General features: G+C 47.3%; 9 protein-coding genes across 9 annotated transcripts; 5 read left to right on the top strand and 4 right to left on the bottom strand.

Moving 5' to 3' along the window:
* Positions 1–535: 535 nt before the first annotated feature.
* PGRI_075890 (Flavin monooxygenase FMO) lies at positions 536–1,969 on the top strand (the record flags this gene model as incomplete). Its single annotated transcript, XM_040795303.1, has 1 exon — positions 536–1,969. The coding sequence occupies one exon, from the start codon at positions 536–538 to the stop codon at positions 1,967–1,969; it is 1,434 nt and encodes a 477-aa protein (XP_040652980.1).
* Positions 1,970–3,443: 1,474 nt separating this feature from the next.
* Positions 3,444–4,093, top strand: PGRI_075880 (uncharacterized protein; the record flags this gene model as incomplete). Its single annotated transcript, XM_040795302.1, has 3 exons — positions 3,444–3,663; positions 3,728–3,950; positions 4,009–4,093. 3 exons carry the CDS (start codon positions 3,444–3,446, stop codon positions 4,091–4,093), a joined length of 528 nt encoding a protein of 175 aa, XP_040652979.1.
* Positions 4,094–5,102: 1,009 nt separating this feature from the next.
* On the bottom strand, positions 5,103–6,789 carry PGRI_075870 (sugar porter family MFS transporter; the record flags this gene model as incomplete). The annotated part of the gene is made up of 2 exons (XM_040795301.1): positions 5,103–6,630; positions 6,695–6,789. 2 exons carry the CDS (start codon positions 6,787–6,789, stop codon positions 5,103–5,105), a joined length of 1,623 nt encoding a protein of 540 aa, XP_040652978.1.
* A 1,585-nt stretch (positions 6,790–8,374) lies between these two features.
* On the bottom strand, positions 8,375–9,622 carry PGRI_075860 (uncharacterized protein; the record flags this gene model as incomplete). Its single annotated transcript, XM_040795300.1, has 1 exon — positions 8,375–9,622. The coding sequence occupies one exon, from the start codon at positions 9,620–9,622 to the stop codon at positions 8,375–8,377; it is 1,248 nt and encodes a 415-aa protein (XP_040652977.1).
* Positions 9,623–12,974: 3,352 nt separating this feature from the next.
* Positions 12,975–14,387, top strand: PGRI_075850 (uncharacterized protein; the record flags this gene model as incomplete). Its single annotated transcript, XM_040795299.1, has 1 exon — positions 12,975–14,387. The coding sequence occupies one exon, from the start codon at positions 12,975–12,977 to the stop codon at positions 14,385–14,387; it is 1,413 nt and encodes a 470-aa protein (XP_040652976.1).
* A 787-nt stretch (positions 14,388–15,174) lies between these two features.
* Positions 15,175–15,893, top strand: PGRI_075840 (uncharacterized protein; the record flags this gene model as incomplete). The annotated part of the gene is made up of 2 exons (XM_040795298.1): positions 15,175–15,557; positions 15,617–15,893. 2 exons carry the CDS (start codon positions 15,175–15,177, stop codon positions 15,891–15,893), a joined length of 660 nt encoding a protein of 219 aa, XP_040652975.1.
* A 1,517-nt stretch (positions 15,894–17,410) lies between these two features.
* On the bottom strand, positions 17,411–18,130 carry PGRI_075830 (peroxiredoxin family protein; the record flags this gene model as incomplete). The annotated part of the gene is made up of 5 exons (XM_040795297.1): positions 17,411–17,446; positions 17,502–17,648; positions 17,702–17,865; positions 17,919–18,031; positions 18,081–18,130. 5 exons carry the CDS (start codon positions 18,128–18,130, stop codon positions 17,411–17,413), a joined length of 510 nt encoding a protein of 169 aa, XP_040652974.1.
* A 471-nt stretch (positions 18,131–18,601) lies between these two features.
* On the bottom strand, positions 18,602–22,147 carry PGRI_075820 (uncharacterized protein; the record flags this gene model as incomplete). The annotated part of the gene is made up of 6 exons (XM_040795296.1): positions 18,602–19,230; positions 19,282–19,853; positions 19,907–20,028; positions 20,100–20,191; positions 20,817–20,880; positions 21,158–22,147. 6 exons carry the CDS (start codon positions 22,145–22,147, stop codon positions 18,602–18,604), a joined length of 2,469 nt encoding a protein of 822 aa, XP_040652973.1.
* A 111-nt stretch (positions 22,148–22,258) lies between these two features.
* PGRI_075810 (uncharacterized protein) lies at positions 22,259–24,701 on the top strand (the record flags this gene model as incomplete). The annotated part of the gene is made up of 12 exons (XM_040795295.1): positions 22,259–22,288; positions 22,340–22,705; positions 22,757–22,809; positions 22,866–23,046; positions 23,103–23,327; positions 23,399–23,402; positions 23,460–23,560; positions 23,621–23,755; positions 23,814–23,868; positions 23,935–24,118; positions 24,180–24,320; positions 24,383–24,701. 12 exons carry the CDS (start codon positions 22,259–22,261, stop codon positions 24,699–24,701), a joined length of 1,794 nt encoding a protein of 597 aa, XP_040652972.1.
* Between the last annotated feature and the right edge of the window lie 117 nt (positions 24,702–24,818).

The following is a 24,818-nucleotide window of genomic DNA, read 5'->3' as shown; positions in this document are numbered from 1 at the left end:
GATTTCCGCTCGTCATAGCAATTTGTCTTTGCTTGTCGATGATTTGAGCGTAAAGGGTGCAGCTTTGGATAAGCCGAATAGTGTGAGGGGGAACTGCGTCACTATTCGCAATACACCTCCGCCCCCTTTTAATCTGCTCAAGGATCCCGTTTAAGCACGTTGAGTGTCCAAGGGTATCCATGGATATAACACCAAAAGATTCTCTTATCACCAGCATGCTAGATGATGGTTGGATCGAAAGTATGATCATCTCAACTTCAAATTGCGTCAACGTCATCCAAAATACATCTTGCATGTTATTTCCAATGAAAAGTCACCATCTAGCTGGTGTCAAACAATATTGATCCATCGTGCCCTTAGCTTCAATTCCGACAATGTGGAGTATTTTGACATCATCGCTAACTTTTGTATACGATAAGAATACAGCACGACTTAAAAGAAGCTCACATCCTATTGCTGGTATGTCCCAGGCGGAAAGATCAGTTTTGAACAAACTACTCACTTTCAAAAACGCTCCCCGAGACGACTTCTTGTCATGGCCCCCCGGTTTCAAAGCGTTGCTGTAATCGGTGCTGGCCCATCTGGCATTTCTGCCGTCAAAGCCTTGCAAGAAGAAAAGATTTTCCAGACGATACGTCTATTCGAGCGAAGAGGTCACATTGGAGGAATCTGGCAATATGATGAGATTCCCGATCGCTTTCCATCTCTCAAGTCTTTCAGTCGACAAGATATCGAAATCCCAAGTCACCTTCCACTCCTCAGATCTCCTTCTCCTGAAGATGTGACGTCTCGCACAGGCATCTACGAAGGACTTGACAGCAATGTCGGTGCCAAAGTCATGGCTTTTAGCCACACTCCGTTTCCTGAAATAAATTCGGCATCGTCAACCAGACAATTAGGGCATTCCAACCCAACCCGGCCGTTTCGCGTGGTGAGAAAATACTTAGAAGACGTGTTCCAAGACTACCTTCACCTTGCCTCGCTAAATACGACAGTCGAAAAGGTTGAGAAGCGAGACCAAAAATGGACCTTAGCACTTCGTCAGTCTGGGCACGGCGATGGCAACACTCCCAAAGACTATTGGTGGGAGGAGCAATTTGATGCTGTGATTGTTGCATCGGGGCATTACAGCGTGCCTTTTGTTCCTTTTGTTCCAGGACTAGACGCTGCGTTCGCGCGCTATCCAACCGCATTTGAGCATTCGAAGTCGTTCCGAACGGCAGACGATTATGTGGGTAAGCGCGTGGTGGTCGTTGGAGGTAGTGTCTCCTCCGCAGATCTTGTCGCAGATTTACATGCCATTGTGAAAGGTCCTCTCGAGGTATCCCAGAGAGGGAAGAACGAGGCACTGCAAGCCGCATGGGACCTACCTAATGTCAAACTTAGACCAACGATCAAAGAGATCCAAGCAACGGAGAAAGGAATAGATGTTTTGTTCTCTGACAACAGCCTTTTGGATAGTGTCGACAAAATCATTTTCGCCACTGGGTACAAGTTGTCTTATCCATTCCTTGTACCGAACCCCGTGACTCCCAACAACCGGCTGGGGGGATTTTACCAGCATATTTTCAAGATTGGAGATCCGTCTTTGGCTCTGATCGGCCAGGTCCGCGCTGCGCTTAGCTTCCGGGTTTATGAATACCAGGCCGTTGCGGTAGCCCGATATTTTGCCGGAAGAAACGCGGCGTCCTTGCCTACTCCACAAGAACAGGATATTTGGGAGGTCCAGCGCCTTCAATATAAAGGCCACACAGCCCTCTTCCACGAAATCAGGCCTGATTTCAAGGAATACTTCAGTTTCTTGACAGATCTAGCTGGTCCCCCAGCACCGGGAACGGATGGTTACCCACTGCCTGTTTGGGAAGATCGATGGGCGGAACAAGGATTCGAGATTCTCCAGCTAAAGGACAAATACTGGAAGTCACTGCGAAGGGCAGATGGATTAGTGGCAGTGGCAGCTAAGCTGTGAAGTAAACATTATATACTGTTCATGGTAGGGAAATATATATTCATTGCGTCTTCAAGTCGTCGATTGCGAGGCGGAAACTCCGTTGGAGATTTCAATTTTAGAAAGCTTTTTTGAGCCGACTTGTTCCTTGCTCCTTCCTTTTTCCATCTTCGTACTTACTTCCCACGGTGATGACACTGCAACTTTTCCCACATCATCTTCATGGAATTATGCCACCGACTCGGCAATTACTGCCATTTATGGAGTTCACCTTCACCTGCACAAGTAGAAATACACTATGCAGTCCTAGCACATAAGACCCTGAGTTCGCTACTTAATATCCAACTTTGCCACCAATTAGGGGGGAGGGCATATTCCTTTTTAGTTCAGCTGCGCAGTACCGTCATCTCTGCTGCCCTGCGGACAAAGCAAACCGTGGATCATGTGCGACAGTTCCAAGCTCCCCACTAGGCTCCAAATCTCGAAATTACGTGCAAGTGTGGACCGGCATACCCGGCATGTTACTCTGGTGTATACACTAGCGTTAGACCTAACACCAATACTACTCATTGTGGGTATTGCATCGCCAACGCGTGCATAAAGTCAGCATTCCTTTGGGTTCATGTGGTAATTTAAGAACAATCCTTCACATTGCAGATCGTCTATTACTGTTAGCGCCCATGAGGTCCATCTCCATTGTCTTTGTACCGCTGGATCCACTGTTGGCTGTTGTTTGTCCGGGACTATTAAACCAAAACAGTGCTTCTATATGTGTGAAGTCCAACCTCAATGTGGCAGGAATGGCGGACATGCATATGCGATTTACTAGTGCTTACGGAGTATGTGCATTGTAAACTCTCGTCGCTGGATCCTCCGCGTGTGGACCGACCAAGGCACAAATAGTCAGAAGAAACACAACTCATTGCAAACCCCTGGATTTACATGATGAAATGGCCAAGACAAGAAAACAGGATATCAACAGATATGGTATATTTCTATACCCGGTCACCCGCCCATTTTCCTAGATAGGTTGATTTGCACTATTCGAAACATGGGGGCGGAAGCGGGGGTGGATGGCGTCCATTCTACCACAACATACGGAGTACTCCGTATGATAACAATCATGTTTGGGCCACAATGAATGCTGAATGCAATGCAGAAAATAGGAGTTTCCTTTTGCAGACAACAACTAAAGCACTATAAATTGAATCCTACTCTGACTGTTGTGTGATTGGCTCAAACTGTCGGTCTTTTATTAGCAGCGGGCCACCCATTTCCCCCATAGAGGCTAGACCCGACTTGGCTACCGAATCAAATCTTCAAAACGTGACATGGCCCTGTTGATCGTGGAAATGGTTGGTCTTCCTGAACTCGCTCAATAGTACGGAGTACGGAGTATAGCGTGGGGTTATGGGACTAGCCCATCCTCTGATATATAAATTTAATCACTCGCAGGACTTGACATACAGAGTCTCTTTTCCTCCGATCTGACATCATGCGTGGATTTCTGCCTGCTGGCCTACTGGCCTTCGCCTCTGTTGCAGCAGCATCATGCGGTCCTACAGTCTACTTCATTCGACACGGCGAGAAGCCTGATGATGGAGGAAATGGTTTAAATGCAGTAGGATTGGAACGTGCAAAATGCATCCGCGAAGTTTTCGGCAAGAAATCTGAGTACAATATCGGCCACATTATGGCACAAACACCCAAGAGCAGTACGAGTATACCCCGTGTCAATTACGAATTATATAGACTAGAGCACTAACGCGAACGAAATAGATGGGAAACGCGCCCGTCCCCGCGACACTGTTAAGCCGCTGGCTGAGGACCTTGGGCTCGAGGTTGATACTGATTGCGATCGGGATGATCCGGAGTGCGTTAAGAAGTTCATCGAGAACTACGATGGAGAAGGCAATATCCTGATTTGCTGGGAGCACGATACAATCACTGATATTCTGGAGACACTGGGTGTCGAGGATGCACCACATTATCCAGACGATAGGTCAGTGTTCAACCTTCGTGTCATAGATTTTGCTCCAGTTGTCTAACATTTATAATAGCTTCGACCTTATTTGGACCGTCCCATCCCCCTGGGACCAAATAACCGACGAGACCAGCGAGCATTGCCCCGGTCTGGATGATTAAACACTGTGATACATTCTACAGCAGTCTTGGATGTTTTAACAGGTTGTGCTTGACCGTTTTTGTCGCCCAGATCATCTGTACAGGCCATAACCAAACCGAAGATAGCATTGAGATTCAAGCGTCATTGTTAATTTATTTGGATTTGCAGATCAAGAGAAAATCCTCTTAGCCTCATATTAGCGACCTAGTTTTTTTATGCACGTTAATTAGTTAATGGAATCTCTTGAGATTATGAGTGGCCTCATCGCCTTCCCGACCTCGGCGTTGTCTATAGGAGTCATGCCTATCCATCCTTTGGTCCATTTCGCCGATCGCTATCCCAGAATGACTACCATAAGTCTGCCAGGACAACCGCTCAAACAAGCTTCGATGCCACCACACTCGGCTGCTGGAATTAACTACAGAGGTGATGTGGTGCAGCGAATGGAAGGCCTGGATCACCATCCTTTGTCTAGCACCGAAAGCCCACAGAACAGGACCAACCGACAAGCACCGCAGCAAGATGAATTCTGCGACCGGTGGCCTACTCTTACAGGTATGACCTTGGAACATAATGGCTCGTTGATCGCATTATATAAAGGCGATGACATAGTGTCTGCTGGGCCAACAGCACTTATGATTGGAAGATAGCAAAATGAGGCTAATTGCTGCCGTACTCCTGCGTTTAATACTAGCAAGATAAGCATTGTGGTCGAAGGGAGACTACCGCAGTCTTCTCGCCGTCTGTGTACTTATTTATGCCCAATGGTGGTTAGCTGTTTAGTGGAGACTCTGTTTACTAAATGTTGATCTATATGAATTACATTTTGGATCCAAGGAAAAGGAAGAGCGATTGGTATTTCGGGGTTAAATAACATAATTAGGGAGATGTAGGGGTAATAAATAATAGCTCAAAAGCTTAGGAGAGACGAGAGCAAACTCATCCTATTGACGAAGTACTAGTAGTTAGTACTGGGTTGGGTTAAGGATACAGACAGAGATGCTATACCCAGTCGTGGAGACCAGATACTTATTCGACTTGCGAAACGGTAGTCTCCTTCGCACTGGGGTTGGGCTGTTGGGCTGTCCCTTCTTCCGCACGAAGATCTGCCACCTTGTCTGACACAATAACTCCCTGTTCCAGCTTGCGAACATGGTGATACTGCACGGCGGTCTTCCACGGCACAAGACCAGGGGTGGTGAACATGGTTTCGACCTCCTCCAGTGTCTTTCCAGCTGTTTCAGGGAAGGCAAAGAACACGTGGACAGTCATTGCAAAGCAGAAGACACCAAAGAGCACATAAACCTTCCATTGGATGTTTTCAAAAGCGGGAGGGACGAAGTATGATAGGGCAAAGTTGAAGATCCAATTAGACGAGGTTGAAAGTGCAACGGCCTTGCCACGCAGACGAAGAGGATACAACTCAGGGGGGTATATCCAGCTGACAGGACCCCAGGTCGGCGCGTAACTAGCGACGAAAAGATATGTGCAAGCGATGACTCCCTTAGCAGCCTTGGGGGCAACGCTGAGATCCCACGACTGTTCGGGGACATGGTCGAGACCTCCCGGTGGGGCAGGCTTTCCGTACGATGCCATGATACCAGCGTTGGCAAACATGAACACCATCATGAGGGTAGAACCGACCAAAAGTGGAGTGCGACGACCCCAACGATCAATGAAGACCAAGGCTAGAATGGTCATCACCACGTTGATGACGTACTGAATCGAGGATGCGACAAGGTTCGAGTTTCCAGTGAGACCGGCCATACCAAACACGTAGGTAATGTAAAGCATCATAACGTTCATACCGGTCAGCTGGGACCAGATCTGAGTGAACATACCGAGGTGGGTTCGGTAGAGCATCGGACCCTTGAAAAGGTCGAGGTATGAGGCATCCTTGTTGTTGCGCTCAAATTCGACCATGTCACGGATCTCTTGTAACTCGGCCTGGACGAAAGGTGCATTTAGGTCACCTTTGGCGTGGACTGAAGCCAAAACCTCATGGGCTTCCTCCCAGCGAGCTTTCTTTGCCAACCAACGTGGACTCTCCGGCAACAGGAAGACCAAGCCGAAGAGCAGGGCAGCCGGGACCATTTGCAAGCCCCAGGGGGTACGCCACGCAGCGGTACCCTCAAGGAAGCTACAGCCATATGAGACGTAGAACATGATCATGATACCCCATGTGATGGCCCACTGTTGTGCTCCCACCACCTGGCCACGTTTACTGGGCTGGGCTAACTCGGCGACATATACGGGGACTTGCGCACTGAGGATACCGACCGAAACACCGTTGATGAAGCGACCGACGACTAACTGGGCGATTCCATAAGAAGAACAAACGATGGCACTACCAATGCACCAGATTACTGAACCAGACTGGATGGCCCCACGGCGACCCAGAATATCAGTCACGAAGCCGGAAACTAGAGCACCAACCCAGGAGCCACCAGGCATGGCTGCTGAAATACCACCTTGGTTGGCAGAAGTAGGGCCACCGCATTTACCTTCGTGGATGCCATGTTGGTTGAAGAAACATTTGTATTGCTGTGTACCAAGACTGCGAGAGATGGTCAGTCCTAATTAGCTCCCACTATGCTCCCATTAGGAATGATAAGCCTTACATGGCGGACATAGAAGCAATATCAAAACCGAATAGTGCACCGCCAATGACGGCCACCATGGTGATGACATAGATATTAGTGATCTTGTACCCCATTATGAAGTTCCGCAAGGGAGTTAGATCATAGATGGAAGAAGAAAGAACGAAGCGTAGAGGGAGGAGCCAGGGGTTTTAAAGGTCTGAAAGAAAATACATAACAGTACTTTTAATACCGTCAAACCGCAGGGTCCGGGCCCAAAACAGAAAACGCGGAGGTGCGGAGAGATGCGGGGGGCGGAAAGCATGTGGCATCCCCAGAATACTTCAATGTTTATAGTTACATTGCTATGAATGTAACGCGTAAAGAAATGCCATATCATACAATGAACTTAAATTCCCTACTTCATTGGTGCCGTCCAAGCAAAGCTATCCTTCATATAGTCACCGAGTCAGTATGTGACGGACTCACCAATCATTGGGTAGATATTAAATTGGTTTGTGGTTAGATGCCGGTCGGCACCTTAGTGTATGTAACTTCATATGTTGCCTCAAGCCACATGGTATCATCGCATGTCGGACATTTACCTATTTTGTTCAATCTTAGTGGGACATCCATGGATGAGGGCGATCTCTTTGGTTTCCCCTCCTTTGTTGAAATACAAGAAAGGTAAAATACAAAACTAGGTTTTGGCCATAAAGAACGAAGGACCAAGCATCCAAACGAATGCTGACATCCCCGCTGTGTTGACATCGAAGTTGCGATATTGGCCTACGTTAGCCTTCACCTAGCGCGCCATCGCGAGGCGGGTGGCATAAGTTCTCCTTGGCAACACGCTTATCCCGTTATGATTTGCCAACACGGCACATGCATCAGCCAACGCTTTCGGAACCAGTTTGACCGAAAAGCAACTCGTGTCTGTGGTACGACCCGACTAGGAGCTGGGTTTGGAAACACCCTGGAAGCAACTGGGTAAATTCTTAATGCTGACTAACTGGCGTAATACGTGGACGGGCCCCCCTATTTTCCAGGGGCTTTCCAGACTTGGATATCAAAATCCCCCTATAGCCACTAGTATCTTGGCACAGCTGTAAAGCGCCACATCAGTGCGAAGGCGTAAATTAAGTCGGTAAGTGGATGACCAAGGCTACGCTTACGAGGGCTAAACACGCCACATGACTTTCGCTCTTGGTTCTTGGCGCAAAAGTGAGAAAATGGCTTGCTCACGTCCCCATTTCTGACCTTGGAGCCCGGCTGTCGAAGATCCAGGAAGAGCATGGAGCTACAAAATCGAGATGCATAACTTTCTCCTACCAGACACATCCCTGTCTAAAAGTGGGGGATATGACCCCGGCCAGTACCCCAGATTTAGAGAACTTTAAACTCCTCATTTCTCTAAATTCGTTTCCCACATTTAAGTCTCATAATGGCAAAGAGAACGACAAGCGACATACTGAAAGTTATACTTCGAAAAGCCCATTGCACAAAACCCTTTCCCCGCCTGCTTTTTTGCTGTCGTCCCATGTTGTATAAAACTGATGGGACATCCAAACGGAATCATATCAAAAGATACCACTGAAAAGATATTAGAAGGCCGCTTATGCGGCTATTCGTGTTCCTCTTATTACTCAACGAACGCTCAGATAATGATAAAGACACCCCGAAATCGGTCCTACTAAAACGAATCATTCATAGAATACATATTTACACGAACTCAACAAAACCACCCTCTGTATCCTTTGCCAGTTCTGTGGCTCTCTTCTTCCATGCTTTTAAAAACAAAGCCGGGTATTCATTCGCCTCCTTTGGCAGCCCAGTCTGTCTAAGCAGCAGATTCGACGCAGCAAGCAGATAGGCCCGCTCAAATGTCTCCCATAACTTATGTTCGAGGGTTCCCGTAGCTACTGGGTTGGGGAAATAAGGGTCATTTGCTGTCACGGCAGTGACCATCTTATCGCAGCAAGACTTCCAGCTCTCCTTCAGGTTGAGCTTGTCAGCCTTATCGAAGTCGAGCATCCATAGATGTACCTGTCGTCTTTTAACATCACAAGCAGGGATATCAAATGGCTCCACGTTTTTGAAGTCCTCAATGACGGTGGGAAGTTCCCCATTCGTCGCCGCACTTCCGAGTACGAATTCCATGTCCATGCCATCCAAGAATGCCTTCCAGTGGACGATAGCCAGACCAATAGCCATCTCTGTAGAAAATTGGTTGGCTTCTAACCGGAGTTCCTCTATTTGATCGAGATAAAGGGGAAAATTCTGAAGGCTGAGTGCTGGATGCGAAAATTCCCACTCTGTTCTTCGCTGTCCAAGATATGGTCGTACAAGGCATGCCCTATTCTCTGGGTCTTCGAATGCAGAACGACGCATTTCCTGCGGGAAATAGAGGCGGATGAGAGCTTCACGGGAGGGTCGAGGAAGCGGCAAGATCCGCTGAAGTTGAAAAATATATCCGGCTTGTGTGTCCTCTGGGAATCGTGACAAGTTCTGGCACCACCAGTTCTCTAGCTCGTTCCCACAGACCCATCCAGTCACTACAGGCACACGAGGTATTGAGATATTGGGGAATAGTTCTTGAAGATAAGTCCTGGTCTCTGTCACTGAACGGCAGGCAGTGTTGGTCAAGTTTGCGTCATTCCATAGTGAGTCCTTATCGCTGCCTTTTTTATATGCAGACTCAGTCCCGGGAATCTCAAAGACCGTTCCACATGTTCCTCTTCCGATGACAGTGAATGCAGCATCATGAATATATTTTGCTCGCCCCATATATGCAAAGCTTGAAGTTGTTGATATGATGGAATGCACGCTCAAGGCCCGTCGTAGCATGTCTTCATCTTCGTCAACTGCCAGCATTTCTTCTGCAGCACTGGCCAAACCAGCATCTGTAGATGGTTTGGAATTATGGGAAGAGCCGGAGACATGAGATAGTTGGGGCAGATGGGAAGACATCGTTGATGTTGAGAAGTCAGAATGCCGAGTTGTGGCTGCTAGATTAATGAGACATACTAAAATAGGCGGCAGCTCAATCCTCACCGCTAACAGTCTTGTCGGCAGAACATCTAATGCTTCTCTTTAAGACAATTACAGGAAATGGGTTTCTCTGACTAGAAGGACTACGGACTCTTGTGAAGTTCAATGTTTATCTCGCGACGCACTATCCGCTAAACTACTTTGGGTAAGTCTCCCGCTGGCCGCAGTAACCAACTGGTACGTGTAAATTATTCAAGTAACAGTTCGTAAAGCTGAGCTCACGCTTTTCGATAATTTTTTAACACAAGTCGTCTATGAAACCGATTGTGATTTTGAGTCCTATAGCCTATACTCATGACCATAGCTTAAACTATCGGCTACAAGTATATTCGGTCACTTATGCGGTCTTCCGATGTCCTTTCAGTGTTGTTTGTATTTGAGTGAACGGGTCGTCGTCTCCATCTAGATATCTTATTAAGTCTATAGATGGACAGCAAAAAATAGGCGCAAAGACATAAACAGTGAACACAATCGGATCCCTGGCGTTTGATGTAACCCTTTAAACCAACTCTTGTATACTCCGTACTCTATGGTCGGATGTTTCATGTAGATTCTAAGAAATGGTACGCCCTGGCTCGGGGTTAAATACAATGTCTAACCACCGCGCGGTCCTAAGGTTGGTGGTATTACTCCGTACATCAAATTTCTATATGGGCTGCTAGGGTCGCATTGGCCCCCAATCTCGTATATTGTCCCCACAAAATGCCTGGACATGATGCCTCTAGGTCAATGCTTCGAGGTAAAAACATGCTTGGGTCAGCCCAAATACACGCTAGGGACGCCTTTTTTAATTGTCGATTCTCTTACATTTGTTAAATTTAACCCCACACCATTAATTGCACCTTCCACCTTGCAATGGCAGACACTCGTCTTTCTGTTTCTCTGCCTAATCCCGTCGCTAAAGAAGATAAATCTTACGTTTTGTGAAAATGACGTTGACTGCACAAGAGATCAGGAAGTCTGACCCCTGTGTACGGCGTACCCCTGTCACGTTGGAGTCAAAATGTGGAGGGCTACATCCCGCGGATTCTCACTTCTCCCCATTCTCGTTCTCAAATTTCCATGGTGGCTACAGCGGAGGACTTCTATTTAAAACTGAAGTGAACCACTCGACGACTTACCACCTCATACAGCACGACCCCCAGACCACAGAAGCTCCCCAATATGAGATACTACCCCATACCGAATCCACCAGTGCATCTGCGTCGACCAAATATCCACCTTTCATTAACGAACACTTTTAGAGGAAACTTACCAACTTCCACCATGGGCCGATTGCGGAAGAAAGGTTGTATGCGTTGTCAACCTCGACGACCGTTCCAAATAGCAACCCTCCCGTCGGTTGTGTTACACCTGGGCACGATGGCCCAATCAGTAAGCACCTGCAATAGCGACGGCACGCGGTGACAGGTGGGGAAGGAGCATACCCACCGGAATCACGATGCCACGTCGTCCAGGGACTCAATATATGGATAAGATCGTGGAATATGTCGCTTCTGAGTTATATGAGCGACCGGTTGGAGATTATGGCTTTCATCGCGTACAACGTTTCTTGGAGCTGGTTAGAGGGGTTTAAATTGCCTTCGTTGTGCTTGAATCAATTGGATGATGCCGTCTCGACAGTGCTGCTCACTGCAACGCCCCATCGGTCATTAACACCAACCGCAGGAAAGACAGCATAGAGACCACTGTAGGGCGCGTTGCTGCCTGAGTGCCTGAAGCTTGCTCCTTCCCCGTTTGTTCTCAGGCTCTCTTTCCTTGCTATCTTCGCACCATGGCTTCTCTTTGCCATAGCCCTCTACCAGGGACATTACAAATTAGCAGCCTCTAACCGGAATCCATTCTAGAGCGAGAGCATACTGAGTAGAATCTGGTGCTCGCGACAAAATGACCCGAGTGGGAGACAAGGCTCGCTAAGGATCAACTTCAATGGTTAGACAGGAACCTGAGCCTCGATCATGATCCACTACCGGATTCGAGATTGCAGTCTACATCGGAGCATGAACCACTCCATCCCCAGGCCGGAATAGAAGGCCCGTCAGATCCCGACCTACAGCTATTGCTATTGTAGTTCTTTCCCCCAATTTAACAGCAAAAGAAGGATTTTGGACTTGCGGCCCATTTAGTTGCCTGTATTTGACCACAAGCGGGGATTCGGTTGGATGTTTTCTGCATAAGTGATACCTTTACGGTGTACGGCTCAAGCCTGACGTACTTTTGTCAACCAAAAAATGATTGGGATGAATCTTCACCGTTTTGCTAGTGCACAGTTCACCATGAGGGACGAGTGAACAGCATAGATATCCAATAGAAACCCTATACGGACTCATGCCTTTGAAGCCACGTGACCTAGGCTGGAATGTCAGTGACGAAACTGCCCTGGTGGCGGCATGCGCGGGAGCGGATATTAACATTGAAATCTCCGAAAGATGGCGATCCGTTGATCAATAAGGCTATCGTACACCGGGCATCGCGTGTTAATAGTAGTTGCATGTGAACTTTGTCGCTAACATAGTCCAGTCCGAGAGAGTCGTGTCCAATGTCTCAGGACGATCCTTAGCCCTCTCCTTCCACCACCTCCCGCCCGCCAGCCCACTCGGGCTGATCCACCTTCATCATCGCCGGTTTTTGTATTCGCATGCTATTCGATTTACATTTAATATGTTCGCTGTTACTGTTCTTAATGAGCGCGTATCGCTCGCGATCAAAGTGGATGTTATAATGCCATGACTCCGCAACTCTCGGACGCCATCTTCAGCACGGAGTATCATCGCAATAACTGCACTTCATGCACCTAAGTGGCTCTTCGACTGTCAATCTCTGCCCCTCGGAAAAAGGCTCCCCGGCCATCCTTCCGCATTGAGCCCGATACAATCATTTCCGTCGTACGAAATCTGATTCATGGATACCGCCGGAATTGGAATCCGAAAATGCGACAAACCTTCCGACAATGGCAATTGTCACGTCGGTCTATGTCAAATTTTCTTCAAAGTGGAAACAAACAATTTATAACCTCTCAGAGTATCGGATTATAGATCCACAAGGCTTCATGGAGACTCGGCATTGGTCGGTTCGGATCAAAGTTTGATCTTCCAGAACTCCCCGGTGGCCAACTCTGCGATAATGGAAAATTGTTAAAATATGGAGTTGCTCCATATTTATCCATATTTATTCTTTGTTTTAGTTGATTTTGTGGTTCTTTCCTTCATTTTTCCCCACGATTCTTATCCATTGCACTTTGGCTTTGTTGAAGTTATCCGAAAGTGCTATCATGGAGCTGGCGATACCAAATGACGTACTAGTCTTGATAGGAGAGCAGGTGGAACACAAAGCAGATCGCTGGAACCTCATCTTTGTCTCTCATCACTTCCACGACCTTTTCCTCCCGCTGGTATATCGGAAGGTGTTTATCCACAATTGGCAAGATGCTAGTTCGTTCCTGCATGCCATACTAAAACGACCTGCGCTGGCGCGGGCCGTTCGGGAGCTAGACCTAACACACTGGCATGCAAAAAGTGTATCGGATGACGACTGCAACCGAATTCAGACATCGCCAGCTTTGAGGGCATGGCTCGATGATGTATCATGTTCAACGGTCGAAAGTGATCAGTGGGCCCAAGGTCTCGGGCAAGGCCTCGCCGACGCCTGGGTTGCGCTAATTCTCCCACTGTTAAGCCAGCTCAGAAAGCTTACACTGGCATACACGACCAACTCTCCCCATTTGGACCGGATTATGCAAAGAGCTGTGGATTGCGAAACGCCTTTTTCAGTTCAACCAGCCTTCCGCCACCTACGCAAGGTCTCACTGCATCATCGAGAAGATCTCAACTACAGCCAGCAGCTAGGCAATACGGAGGGTGAAACTCAACTCTCATCGACACTCCTCCTGCCATTTTTCCACCTACCTTCTGTTCGTGCTATCACAGCCAACTCTGTAGTGGACCCTGGTTCCACTATCTCATCATCAAAGGAGCCGATGGATGACGAGAAGCCACGCCTTGGTTTCTCTTCAATCACCGATATCGATTTGCGGGCAAGTAGCGGGAACTATGGCATGGAGACATTAGTTAGTTCATGCGCAGATCTCAAGTCATTCAAATACCAGCACTCGGACTCGCATGTCCTTTCGAATGGCTACCAACCATCCGCTTTCTATTGCTCTCTGACCCACAGCAAAAAGAGTCTGCAAACATTGTGGCTGGACCACTATGGCAGCCACCACCCGTTCACAGCTGCCGGGTTGAATCAAAACCACGACGAGTGGTTCGGCTCGCTTGCTGATTTCACTGCCTTGCAAGAGGTGCGCGTGAGACTGCCTAACCTTCTGGATATTCGATACCAGAACGAACCAACCACGCCACTCATTGAATGTCTCCCGTCGTCGCTTGAGACCCTTTATATTGAAGGATGTGAGGAGCGGTATCTGGGGATGTTGGTTTCACAGTTACAGACCGTGATCAAAAATCGCCAGACTCGTTTCCCTAAACTCAAGCGTGTCGATATTGAGGGTGCATTCCGCAATGTCCCGTCGGATGACGATTATGAGGTTGCCAACTCCGGACCACAAGTACTTGGAGCTGGCATCAGGGACAAAGTATATCAGGCTGCTGAGCCTTTGCATATAGACTGTGTCAATGCTGGCCTAGAGCTGCATCTTTATGACCGTGCTCTGTCACATATTTGATTCTGCCTCATTTCTTAGCAAGCTCAGGGCTTGCGTTTCCCAGCATTTGATTCGACGATACCACATGAAAGCTTTGCATGATATAGACATGATATAGATGTGCCACAAAAATTTGGCGCGAGACTTGGAATTTCAACTGCAATTCTTTAGATGATGAAACGAGCTTCCCACTCTTCATCTCGGAAACGGTAACCCGAATACTGAACTGAAGTTGTTCTGAACATATCCTATCTAGTAGTGTATTATCCTCGTAGTATAACGTATTCCGTTCTATGCCTCGGAAAGGGATTCTACATGCTTAAAAGTCCCGAGAACTTGAAACAATAATTAGCAGCCAGTCTCTGTCTCCACTAGGAATAGCACAATATATAAAATCTCTCTCCGGGGACTGTATATAATTGTTCTGACTTCGACAATTGAAATTATACTTATCATTTATTTATTCATTATTTATTATAAGCGATCTAGATTATAGTACAGTATTTAAATGCGAAAGATATAAAATGAAAAGAATGTAATACATGCATATGTATCTAACATTTGAGATTACCTTGACGGATACTTTGCGACGTAATAGTGAGCACCTGGGCAGTTGACCACCTTCCAAGGTTAACTTCAATCCCCGGGACAAACCTTTCATCCTCAAACCCCAAATTCCATCCCCTAACGCAGACAGGTATTGTTACCCCATCTCTCTACACACTAACCTTCGTCTTCCGTATTTCAAACAACATTAGAAGTGATCCTGATCTCTAAACTTTCAACAGGCTCTCCTCCGTCCGCCAAGATGAAGGATGTTGTAGTCAACATCATGAACACGTTGGCGGTGATCGACCACGCAAATATCACTGAATCTGAGCTTCTGGACCTAGGAGTCTCCGTCGGAGATTTTGACCCGAACGACGAAGAGCCTTCGGACCGCAAGACACCATGGCTTTTCAAACCGATCTCTAAGGAGGATATCAAACCGTGGAAGATCTCGGCTTCTGAGGCCAAGCAAGTCAGTCACCGCCTGAATCCCCCGGATTTGGATCTCGCAAGGCAGCATCGGCCTGACTGGAACGTCACACGCGCCACGCAACAGGTGCTCACCTTTATCACGGCGCAGTTCGAATATCGCCGCAAATCGAAAACTAGCCTAAGGGATGCATTCGGGTGGAATTACATTGAGTAAGTAAACTAGTGTATATTTGCGATTCCTTACGAAAGCTGGTTCTAATGGCATATAGTTTCGAAGAGTTCGCTGGCGGTCATGAGGGATTCCTGCTCTCTACGGGTGGACGATATCGAGGCGTTGATACCCCAGGCTGGACAACTGGATTGCTAGAAGAGTGGTGGGATGGCGAAGTCCTCATTGGGCCCTCTATCCGTTTTATCATCTGCACGGAGGGGAATGGCAAGGAAGGCAGCCTACTACTAAGTGAGCTCGGATCAATCGCTCAGGTCGTTGCGTTCCGCCGAACTCAGGCGGGGTTTGAGACATGTCGTTTATTCCCAGTGAGATAAATTTCTACCCACTAGGACTCCCGAGCTATACTCACGATCTCTTTCTATATAGGTACTCTTAATTTCGCTCTTCGGGCCTCGACACGGGCGTATCATCCAAGCCTGCTACCACCGGTGCAACGATAAGCTCGAACTTCGGAAGTCTCGAATTTTCTGCTTTGCCTCCAAGGGTGATGCAGCATTTGATATGTTCTTTCGATTCACAGCGAGCTATCCACCCGAGATAGTAAATCCTGACTTTCTACACCTAGCGCGGTGCCCTCTCAGGGGCCCGGAAATCCTCACTAACATAGCACAGTTTCACTGAAAGAATGCTCAGCATATTCAATAGCAAGCCAGCCGGCGGATGAGCATCGGCAGCGGGGATGATTGAAGTCTCTACCCGTGAGCAGCAACGTATCGCGTCAGCACTGAACTCTAGCATTAATATGCCAAAGAGGCAATCGGAGCGTCGAATTGATGAAGAATCAGTTAACACTAGAATGTGTTGGGGCGCTTAGCACGAGTACCTCCCGATTTCCGAAAGCTAAATCCAGTTGGGCATTATCCGAGCCCAGCTACGCAGCGGTATAGACGCCTGAGGTCAACCCCCCATTTTTAGAGAATATTGATGCCTTGATGTCCCATTTTGGCGTGGTTCGGTCGCTCCTTCAACCACTTTATCAATAGTTGAAAGATTACACATTGGAACGTCGTTTGCACAAATTAAGCCTTTTTCTGACTTTCTTTTGCCGTCTACCTATAAAACTTGCACATCTTAACAGAATGGTATCTGAGGAGAGCACTAAAGAGACCACCAAAATGACCATTGAAAAGATATCAAAAGACAGCCTATGCGGCTGAATATTCTTGTAATAGTAATTGAAGTATGTTAATGATTCTACTGGTCTTATTTCAGAAAATGAGGCACCAGGGCGTTGATATTGCCCAGAAATGGAGTTTTGAACCTTGGCGTCTATACCGCTGCGTAGTCATCTGAATGTCACATCACTGTCTTTTCCCAAGTGTGTCAACACAAAATCCTCTCTGTCCTAGCCCATGTTCAGATCGATAATCAAGGCCACCATAGCCTATGTATCAAGACGACATGCAGCAACGACTATCTGCAGTTCCATCGCTGCGTTTCCCAAGTGCCACATGTCATATTTGGATCAAGACAATAAACTTACCAAGCCTTGTTGTATTCCAACCCTCAAAGCACCGCTCCTCTAGAACAACCCACCGCTTCTCACCAGGCCGGGCCTTTTACTTGGGTAACTAACAATAGGTACGGTGCCCGACATGCTTCTGATCCAGCCCCGTTCTGTCCCTGGGGTGATCATGTGCACCATTTCCGCTTTCCCGCCTGAAAAAAAGGAAGTGGGTTGAAAGTACTGGGACTATAAAAATTCAATCTCAATTATGAAACATAAAATGCCAAGGGAAAATGTTCAATAACAGAGGCCGCATACGCGGCCAACAACTCTTGTTTGCAATTGAATTTGGAGTAGTCTTAGGGTATTCTATAGTTTGCTTATTTAAAGGGAAGCAAGGACGGCATCGGCGCCAGATTTCTGTAAAAGGTAATTAGCCACCAAAAAGAGGTAAACGAAGGACGGAACCTCATACCTTGACAGCACCCCTTTCAGTCTCGATATCGGCATAGCGGACCTTACCGTGATCGATAACGATCGCATAACGAGCTGTACGGCCAGACGCCTCATCAGCCCATCCAATGCTCTTCGAGAATTTGGCATCGGGGTCCGAGAGGAAAAGCTATCCAAAATCAATACTAGTCACCGAAACGTGGAAAGTGGGGTTATGCTCACGATATCATCCCCGCGAACTTTGTTCGCCTTGCCCCACGCACTCATCACGAACGGATCATTGAAGGCAATAACTGCGACAATGTCAACCCCCTTCTCACGGAGCTTAGGCAGGTTCTGAATATATCCGGGCACATGGTTGACGGAACAGGTCGGGGTGAAGGCACCTTGGTTCACACATTAGCACACCGACTTCAGTAAACGGGTAATAGCTACTTACCGGGAACTGAGAACAAGACAACCTTCTTGTTGGCCCACTCCTGTGAGGCATTGTAGTTGATGGGGATTCCGCAGGAGGTAATTTCGTCACTTTCCTCGCTCCATGGAATGTACCTGGAGAGATCAGTGTGTGCTTGTTTGCGGGGGTTGTGTGTTGACCCACTTGAAGACCACGTCGCTAGGGAACGAGTCACCGGACTTGAGGGTAGTCATATTGGAATGAAGTATATTGGAGAGGGTGATATGAAAGAGAAGATGAATTGGAAATGGCGGGGTGAAGCTGTTTTGTTGATCTCCCCAGTCGACGTAACGCTGATTAATATGAGGTGATCGCGGGCGGGCGGGGCTCGCCGACCTCGGCACCTAGCGAAGCTCTTCCTCTCCTCTCCGTCTCTTCCGTTTGTCTTCTACCATGCTGATTTAACTTAGCATTGGACTTCTGGTAATAAATATCACATTTGAAATTGAATAGTCAATTCTAAGTTATTACTAGGGACAGTCAAGCTCCCAAACTTCCATATCCGCGAGCCGGCCCGGTGTGGGGACCCCGCCTATGGTATGTACGGAGTAGTACATAGTACATCGACTCACAATATCATTAGACTATATAAGAAGAATGGTGGTTCCATAAATCGGCCTCTCTTCTATATGACAGATAGGTTCAAGAACCCCTTCCATAATATGCTATTGCCCCACAGCTCCATACCAGCATAGCCCTAAGATAGCACCCATTACAATCGCAACGGGTGGAGGCACATTGAACCATGCACTCCCAGCATAGGTTACCACCGCAACAACCACCCACCACGGTTCCTTGCCCAGACTCTGTCCGTCGCTTCTTTCGGCAGTCAAATATCCAATCTCCCACAACCGGTATACAGCTGTAAATACTAGCCCAACCGCTGTAGCATTCACTCCCCTTAGGAAGTCAATCACATACTTCCTCTTCCGCAATACACGCCAGAAACTTTGGATTGCAACGGCCAGCGTGATCCCTGGAAAGAAGATTCCCAAAGCGCCGAGAAATGCGCCGAGAACGGTAGGGAAGCGCGAGCGCTGCAGTGCTAGCGCCCCCAAGAAGACAGCAAAGTTGAAGTTAGGACCGGGAAAAGCTTGGATAATGGCAAGGCCGATAAGGAAGTCTCTGCTAGAGACCCAACCGGGATCGACGACATAAGAGCGTAAAAGGGGAATTACAACAGGACCTCCACCAAAGATGACTGTACCAGCAAGGTACATATTAGCAAAGAGGTCGAGGACCAGTGGGGGTGTAGCGAGCTGGCTTCTAGCAACAAGAATCCCGATGAAGGAGGCTAACGACATTAGTGTTGACTCTCAGGAGATTTGTCAGGTTAGGGCCTTACCAAAAAACAGAACCATGACCAAAGCTCCGACCCGAATCCGAATAATGTGCTGTTGTGACGGATCTTCGGCGGACTCCGTTCGCCTTGAAGTGTTGCCTATATGCTGTGGCAGTCCGTCAGGTCTTGAGTCCGTCCTCCTCGATCGCATCGTGTCACTCATTTGCACTGTATTCTCTTCCAGGGTTACATAGTCCATGCCTGTAGTTTCCCCATTTGACACATCCACTTCCTGTGGAGCACTATGTCTGTTTTTCCAAGCAAGCCTTGCCCTCAGAATTTGATGATATAGCCATCCATCCCAAAGGCTTGTGAGGAAGCCACCGGCAATCATCAGAACGGGGAAATACCAGAGTGCATTGTAACAGAGACCAGCACATGCGCCAAATATCACAAGAATACGGGATAGTTTATCGCGAATGGCTTTTTCGGCCAACTGAACGGCTGCAAGTGCAACTATACCTACCGTAGAGGCATTTAGGCCCGAAAGTAGGGAGTAGACTGGTTTTGGAAGGGTTTCACTCATGTTTTGCACACCAAGTGAGAGAGCATACATGCCAATTGCCCCAGGAAGACTGACACGGTTAGTTAAAAGGTAGCGTATTTTATAGCATAAAGGTATAGTCACCTCCAAAGCAAAAACACAAGCAGGGCAGGAATAAATCCTGCATGTAATAGGGCGAGGCAGAAAAGCAACTTCGTGCTAGCAGGACCCGGAAGACCCTGGCAAATAGCAAAGAGCTCTTGATACTGTGAGATTCATTAGCAATCCCTATGATATTGAGATCCGCCAGTTTGAGGATACATAGGGAGAATCGTACAGTCTGCTCATCTACCCATTTTTCCTTGCCGCCCTGTCCCTCCACAAACCTGGCATGTAGAATCTGGAAGTGTACTGGTGGTCCTCCGAAGGCTGTAAAACCTAGATCCCATGTACGCAGAAAGACGTCCAACAAACGCTCTGACAGGGATTTTTGCGTTCCATCATTTTGCCTTGAAACTCTATGGTTACCCCATTTGTGATTCAGCTGGGCGAGCGAAGAGAGGCACTGCGAAAACGGGGAGAGAAGTGGCATAATGCTTTCAGCCGTGCAAAATTTCAACAGCAAGGACCTTGCGGTCAGTTACAGATGTCAAGGATAAGATCAATGCGACCCCAGCTATAAATCTTTGTTCGCTATACCTTGTAGGTATTGGACCTCAGGAGAAGGTACCTTATAGGTATCACGCCAAGACGTTTAGTAAGGTCTATCAAGCAATAAAATCAAAATATCCAATCAAAATATGGCAATGAAGCACGAGTTGTACCATAATCCCCTATCGAGATGGACACCTGGACAGTCTTGGGGGATAAATCGTATTCGGACGGTGAATGTCATTGGGTGGCCTTGATTGGCTAAAGTAATTTCGGGCTCCCGTTGGGTAGTGCCGAAATATGACGGTTAAATACAGGTATCTGCCGGTATTCTTACAGTAGAGTCACATGACTATCAAATGGTATGTTACATAATTTGGCAGCTTGGCCGTTAGCTAGGTACCCCCAGAGCTGTTGACGACACGACCATCAGATATGCTCTTGTTAAACTGCCAGTTTTCTGTCAGCTAATATTGTGAAAAGTATTGTTCTATGAAATATCCGATAGTAGATTATAGCAGTTTTTTTTGCAACAGTGTTCCTAGATGAGTAATTACACATCATCATCTATCCAAATCCGGTATGTATAGCTAGTTGGATATATATAGTTGCACGGAACCATCAAAGTCGAGAGTCCACCTTAGAAATCTGGGTTCTCCTCGGACGGGCTTCAAGTCGCAAAATACCCTTGTACGCAGAATAATGCGTTAAATTGGAACCCTGAAGTTGGAGAAGTTGGCTTACCTCTTGAGTACAGCTCGCAAGTAGCGTACCATCTCGGGCCCATATCTTTTGCAATACCACTCCACGGCCATTGTCAGCCCAATCGGTCTTCACTTCAGTCAAAAGCCACTCATCAGCTCTTAGTCGCTTAGGCTGGTGGAAGTAAATGGTATGATCCAGGCTAACCATCATTCCAATCCTATGGGACTGGGCAGGCACACTACCGCCCCCTTGTAAATGGGGCCTAGGTATCTTGGTGTGAATAGGAGATGGCATCTCAAGCTGTTCATTGGAGTCATAGGACTCGGTAGTTGGAGGGTTGACAAAGCTCCATATATTATGCGCATGAGGTATCCCGGCGAGGAAATAACTATCTGACATAAATGCCAACGCTGCCAGATGCGCTCGTGAGCCACCTTGAGGTGAAATCTTCCCACGTGCTTTGATCCACTGATGCATACGTTTATTACATGGATCAGCAGAATTGAAGTGTAGCATTCCAACGCTTTGGTTTATGTATGGGAGTCCCGGTGTTTCTTCATTGCTATTGGACCCGATACCAGTATCTTGCGGTACTGGCACCGTCAAAGGATTGCGCTCAGCATGGTGGATATTTGTGATTGGCTCCGGTGGTGGACGAGCGAAGCTGATTGTTGCAAGGAATATTGTGCGATTGTCTTGGATGGCCCTTACAGCTCGTGTGCAGAATGTCCTCCCGTCTCGCACTATCTCAACATGGTACCAGATTGTTGTGAGCGCAGTGCCTGCAAATACAAAAGTGCAATGCATTGAGTGGGCATCGAACTCTTTTTTCACAGTCTCTTGGGCTGCGCTGAGGCTTTGTGCAATGGTGATACCACCGAAGATCCCTCGTGTACCTTTGGGGTGGCAAACAGGATATTTGTTGAGGAACACAGAAGGGCCAAAGTCTGTGGCTGGCGTAACTTCGATTTGTCTCTCAATTGGTGATACGGCTAGAAGTGCGGCGAATGTCATGTCTTTGTTGGCCATCGTGGGCGAGGTTGAATCAGGAGGATTAAACAGGAATGACAGCTTGGAAAGCAAATATTCAAATTAAGACAAACAAGTCGCCATCCACAGCGGAAATTTGGGGTTCACACAATGAGTGAAGAAGATCTAGCGATGTTCGAGGTAATCTCAACCGGTGTATAAAATTAAGGCCGGAACACCCCCCGGAATTAGGGATCGGAATTTGAGATTAGAACAACCTACCCCGCCGAGGAGAGCTACGAGAGTAGTAATAAATATAACGACCTGTCACCAGTGACAGACGTGGTGTCGGTATTGCACGTATCTAAGAAAATCATCATGGCTGTAATTACTTCAAAAACCACTGTGCATCTGCGCACAGACCGATCAATCACGCAGTTGATGTTGGAAAATGCATCAAACACAGATCCAACAAAAGTTATTTGCGAAGATACCTTGACCGGCAAGACCTTCACCTACGGTGGACTACGGGATGATGCGTTCAAGGCAGCTCATTCTTTGCGGCATGGATACGGCATCGCACCTGGAGACGTTGTCACGATTATATCTAGAAGCACCGTTCGTTAATCTTTTGTTCTAAGTGACATGTTACTAACGGAATCATAACAGGTTGACTATATCCTGGCGGCGCATGCCATATGGTCTGCAGGGGCAGTCGTGAGGTTCGTCATGTCAGCTAGGGACTTTGAGACAACTGCTCACCATTCTTCTCAAATAGCACGATCAATCATTCGTCCACGCCCAAAGAGCTAGTACATGCATTGAGAATTTTAAAACCCAAAGTCATTATCGTAGATGTTGCGGTACTCAACAAGCTGCATGGGGCTCTTACTACCCTCGACATGAATTCCTCGGTCACCATCTTCACACTGATTCAGCGAGAAGCCAACTATCCATTGGTCAGTCATGATCTAGAAGACACTGAGATAAGTGAAACTGACATTATAAGGACTAGTTCCCGGAGGACCTCGTCAAATCTTGTCGAATTGAGTCGGAGGCATATGTGCTGGATGGGAAGGATGCGCGCAAATCATGCGCCGCCATCGTTCTTTCGAGTGGGACAACAGGTCTTCAAAAGGCTGTGATGCTTTCCCATCACAATCTGGTGGCTATTTGCGAGCAACTACGAGCCCATAACCCAGACAACTGGCGAGGTAGCATGCGAGAGGTGTTTTTTCCGGTGAGCCATGTACTTCCGTTCTTGAAAGATGTTATAACTTCTCAAGCTAATATGCTTCTTACCAAATCCAGCCTCGTGAGTTTATATTCTTAGGTGAATAGCGTATTAACTAGACATATCTAACTGCAATAGTATCGCATATATACGGGCTTTATGTCTGTGCACTCCTTGGTCCATGGCTGGGTTACTACGTGTGTTTGTTACCGGCCTTTGACCTTGAGACATTTTGTCGGGTATGCTAGCTATTTCCTAGTTTTCTATTTGACAAAAAGGTTCTGACCAACAACCAACAGCTTCTGCAAGAGAAGCGAGCTACGTTGGCTAGATTGGTGCCTCCCGTGGCACTTGCGCTTGCAGAGTCTCCAATCACAGAGAAATATAGGTACGACGACCTGGAATATTTCTCATGTTCCGCAGCACCACTCAAGGTGAGATCTATAGTCCCGCTTTTATCCTTCTGGTTCACAGCATAATTGACAATCCTAGCCGTTGGTTGCAACGAAACTTCGAACCAAGTTTCCCGGTGTCAGTCTTTGCCAAAGTGAGTCAATTATCCAATATCATGCTAACCCTAAGACAACATTCGTTAACTAAAAACCGGCTCTAGCTTATGGCTGCACCGAGCTCTCGTCTTGCGTCTCTCAGAGTGGTGTCAGAGATAAAAACGCGCCCCTTGTTGCTACCGGGACTCTTCTTGCAAACATGAAAGTTCGATTTATTGATGAAAATGGAAAAGACGTCTCTCCTCCAAATGCAGGAGAGATCTGCGTGTCATCTCCCACAATTATGATGTAGGCAACCGGCCTCAAAGCAGCCAAACCAGTGACTTCAAACATACTGACAATATGATAGGGGTTACAAAGATGACCCAAAGGCAACTGAAGATGCTATGCTAGAACCAGGGTGGTATAGGACCGGCGATATAGGTTATCTAAATTCGGAAGGATTTCTGATTATCGTTGATCGAATCAAAGATGTGATCAAGTATAAGGGGTGAGCGATTCGTTCTATCTGACAGTACAAGCTACCCAGACTAACTACTCATTTACTCACAGATTTCAAGTGAGCCCTACCGAGTTAGAAGAGATTATTGGGCAGCATCCAATTGTTGCCGATGCTGCTGTAACATCTGTATGGGATGACACAGAAGCAACGGAGATTCCTCAAGCATTTGTGATTCCAAAGGTAAAAGTCTTTTCCTCGGAGCGTGAAAAGCTATCACAGGAAATTCAGAAAATGGTGGCATCTAAGGTTTCTGGCTACAAAAGGCTGCGCGGCGGTGTTTTATTTGTTGACCAGTTGCCACGAAACCCGACGGGCAAGTTGCTAAGGAGAGAGCTGCGCAGTCTGGCAAGACTGAAGGCGCATATCTAGAGACATTTACTTAGAAGATGCCTCTGTGGAAGTCCCTTTTGAGTTATTTTCTCATTATGAGCCTAGATTTCAATTTGATTCCAGATGATCACATTAAATTAAGCCCCGTTGCCTCCA

This window comes from Penicillium griseofulvum, assembly GCF_001561935.1.
Source record: "Penicillium griseofulvum strain PG3 chromosome Unknown contig_6, whole genome shotgun sequence".
In the NCBI taxonomy this organism is placed as follows: Eukaryota; Fungi; Ascomycota; class Eurotiomycetes; order Eurotiales; family Aspergillaceae; genus Penicillium; species Penicillium griseofulvum.
The sequence above is the reverse complement of the archived record's forward strand: the minus strand, read 5'-3'. Positions and strand labels throughout refer to the sequence as shown.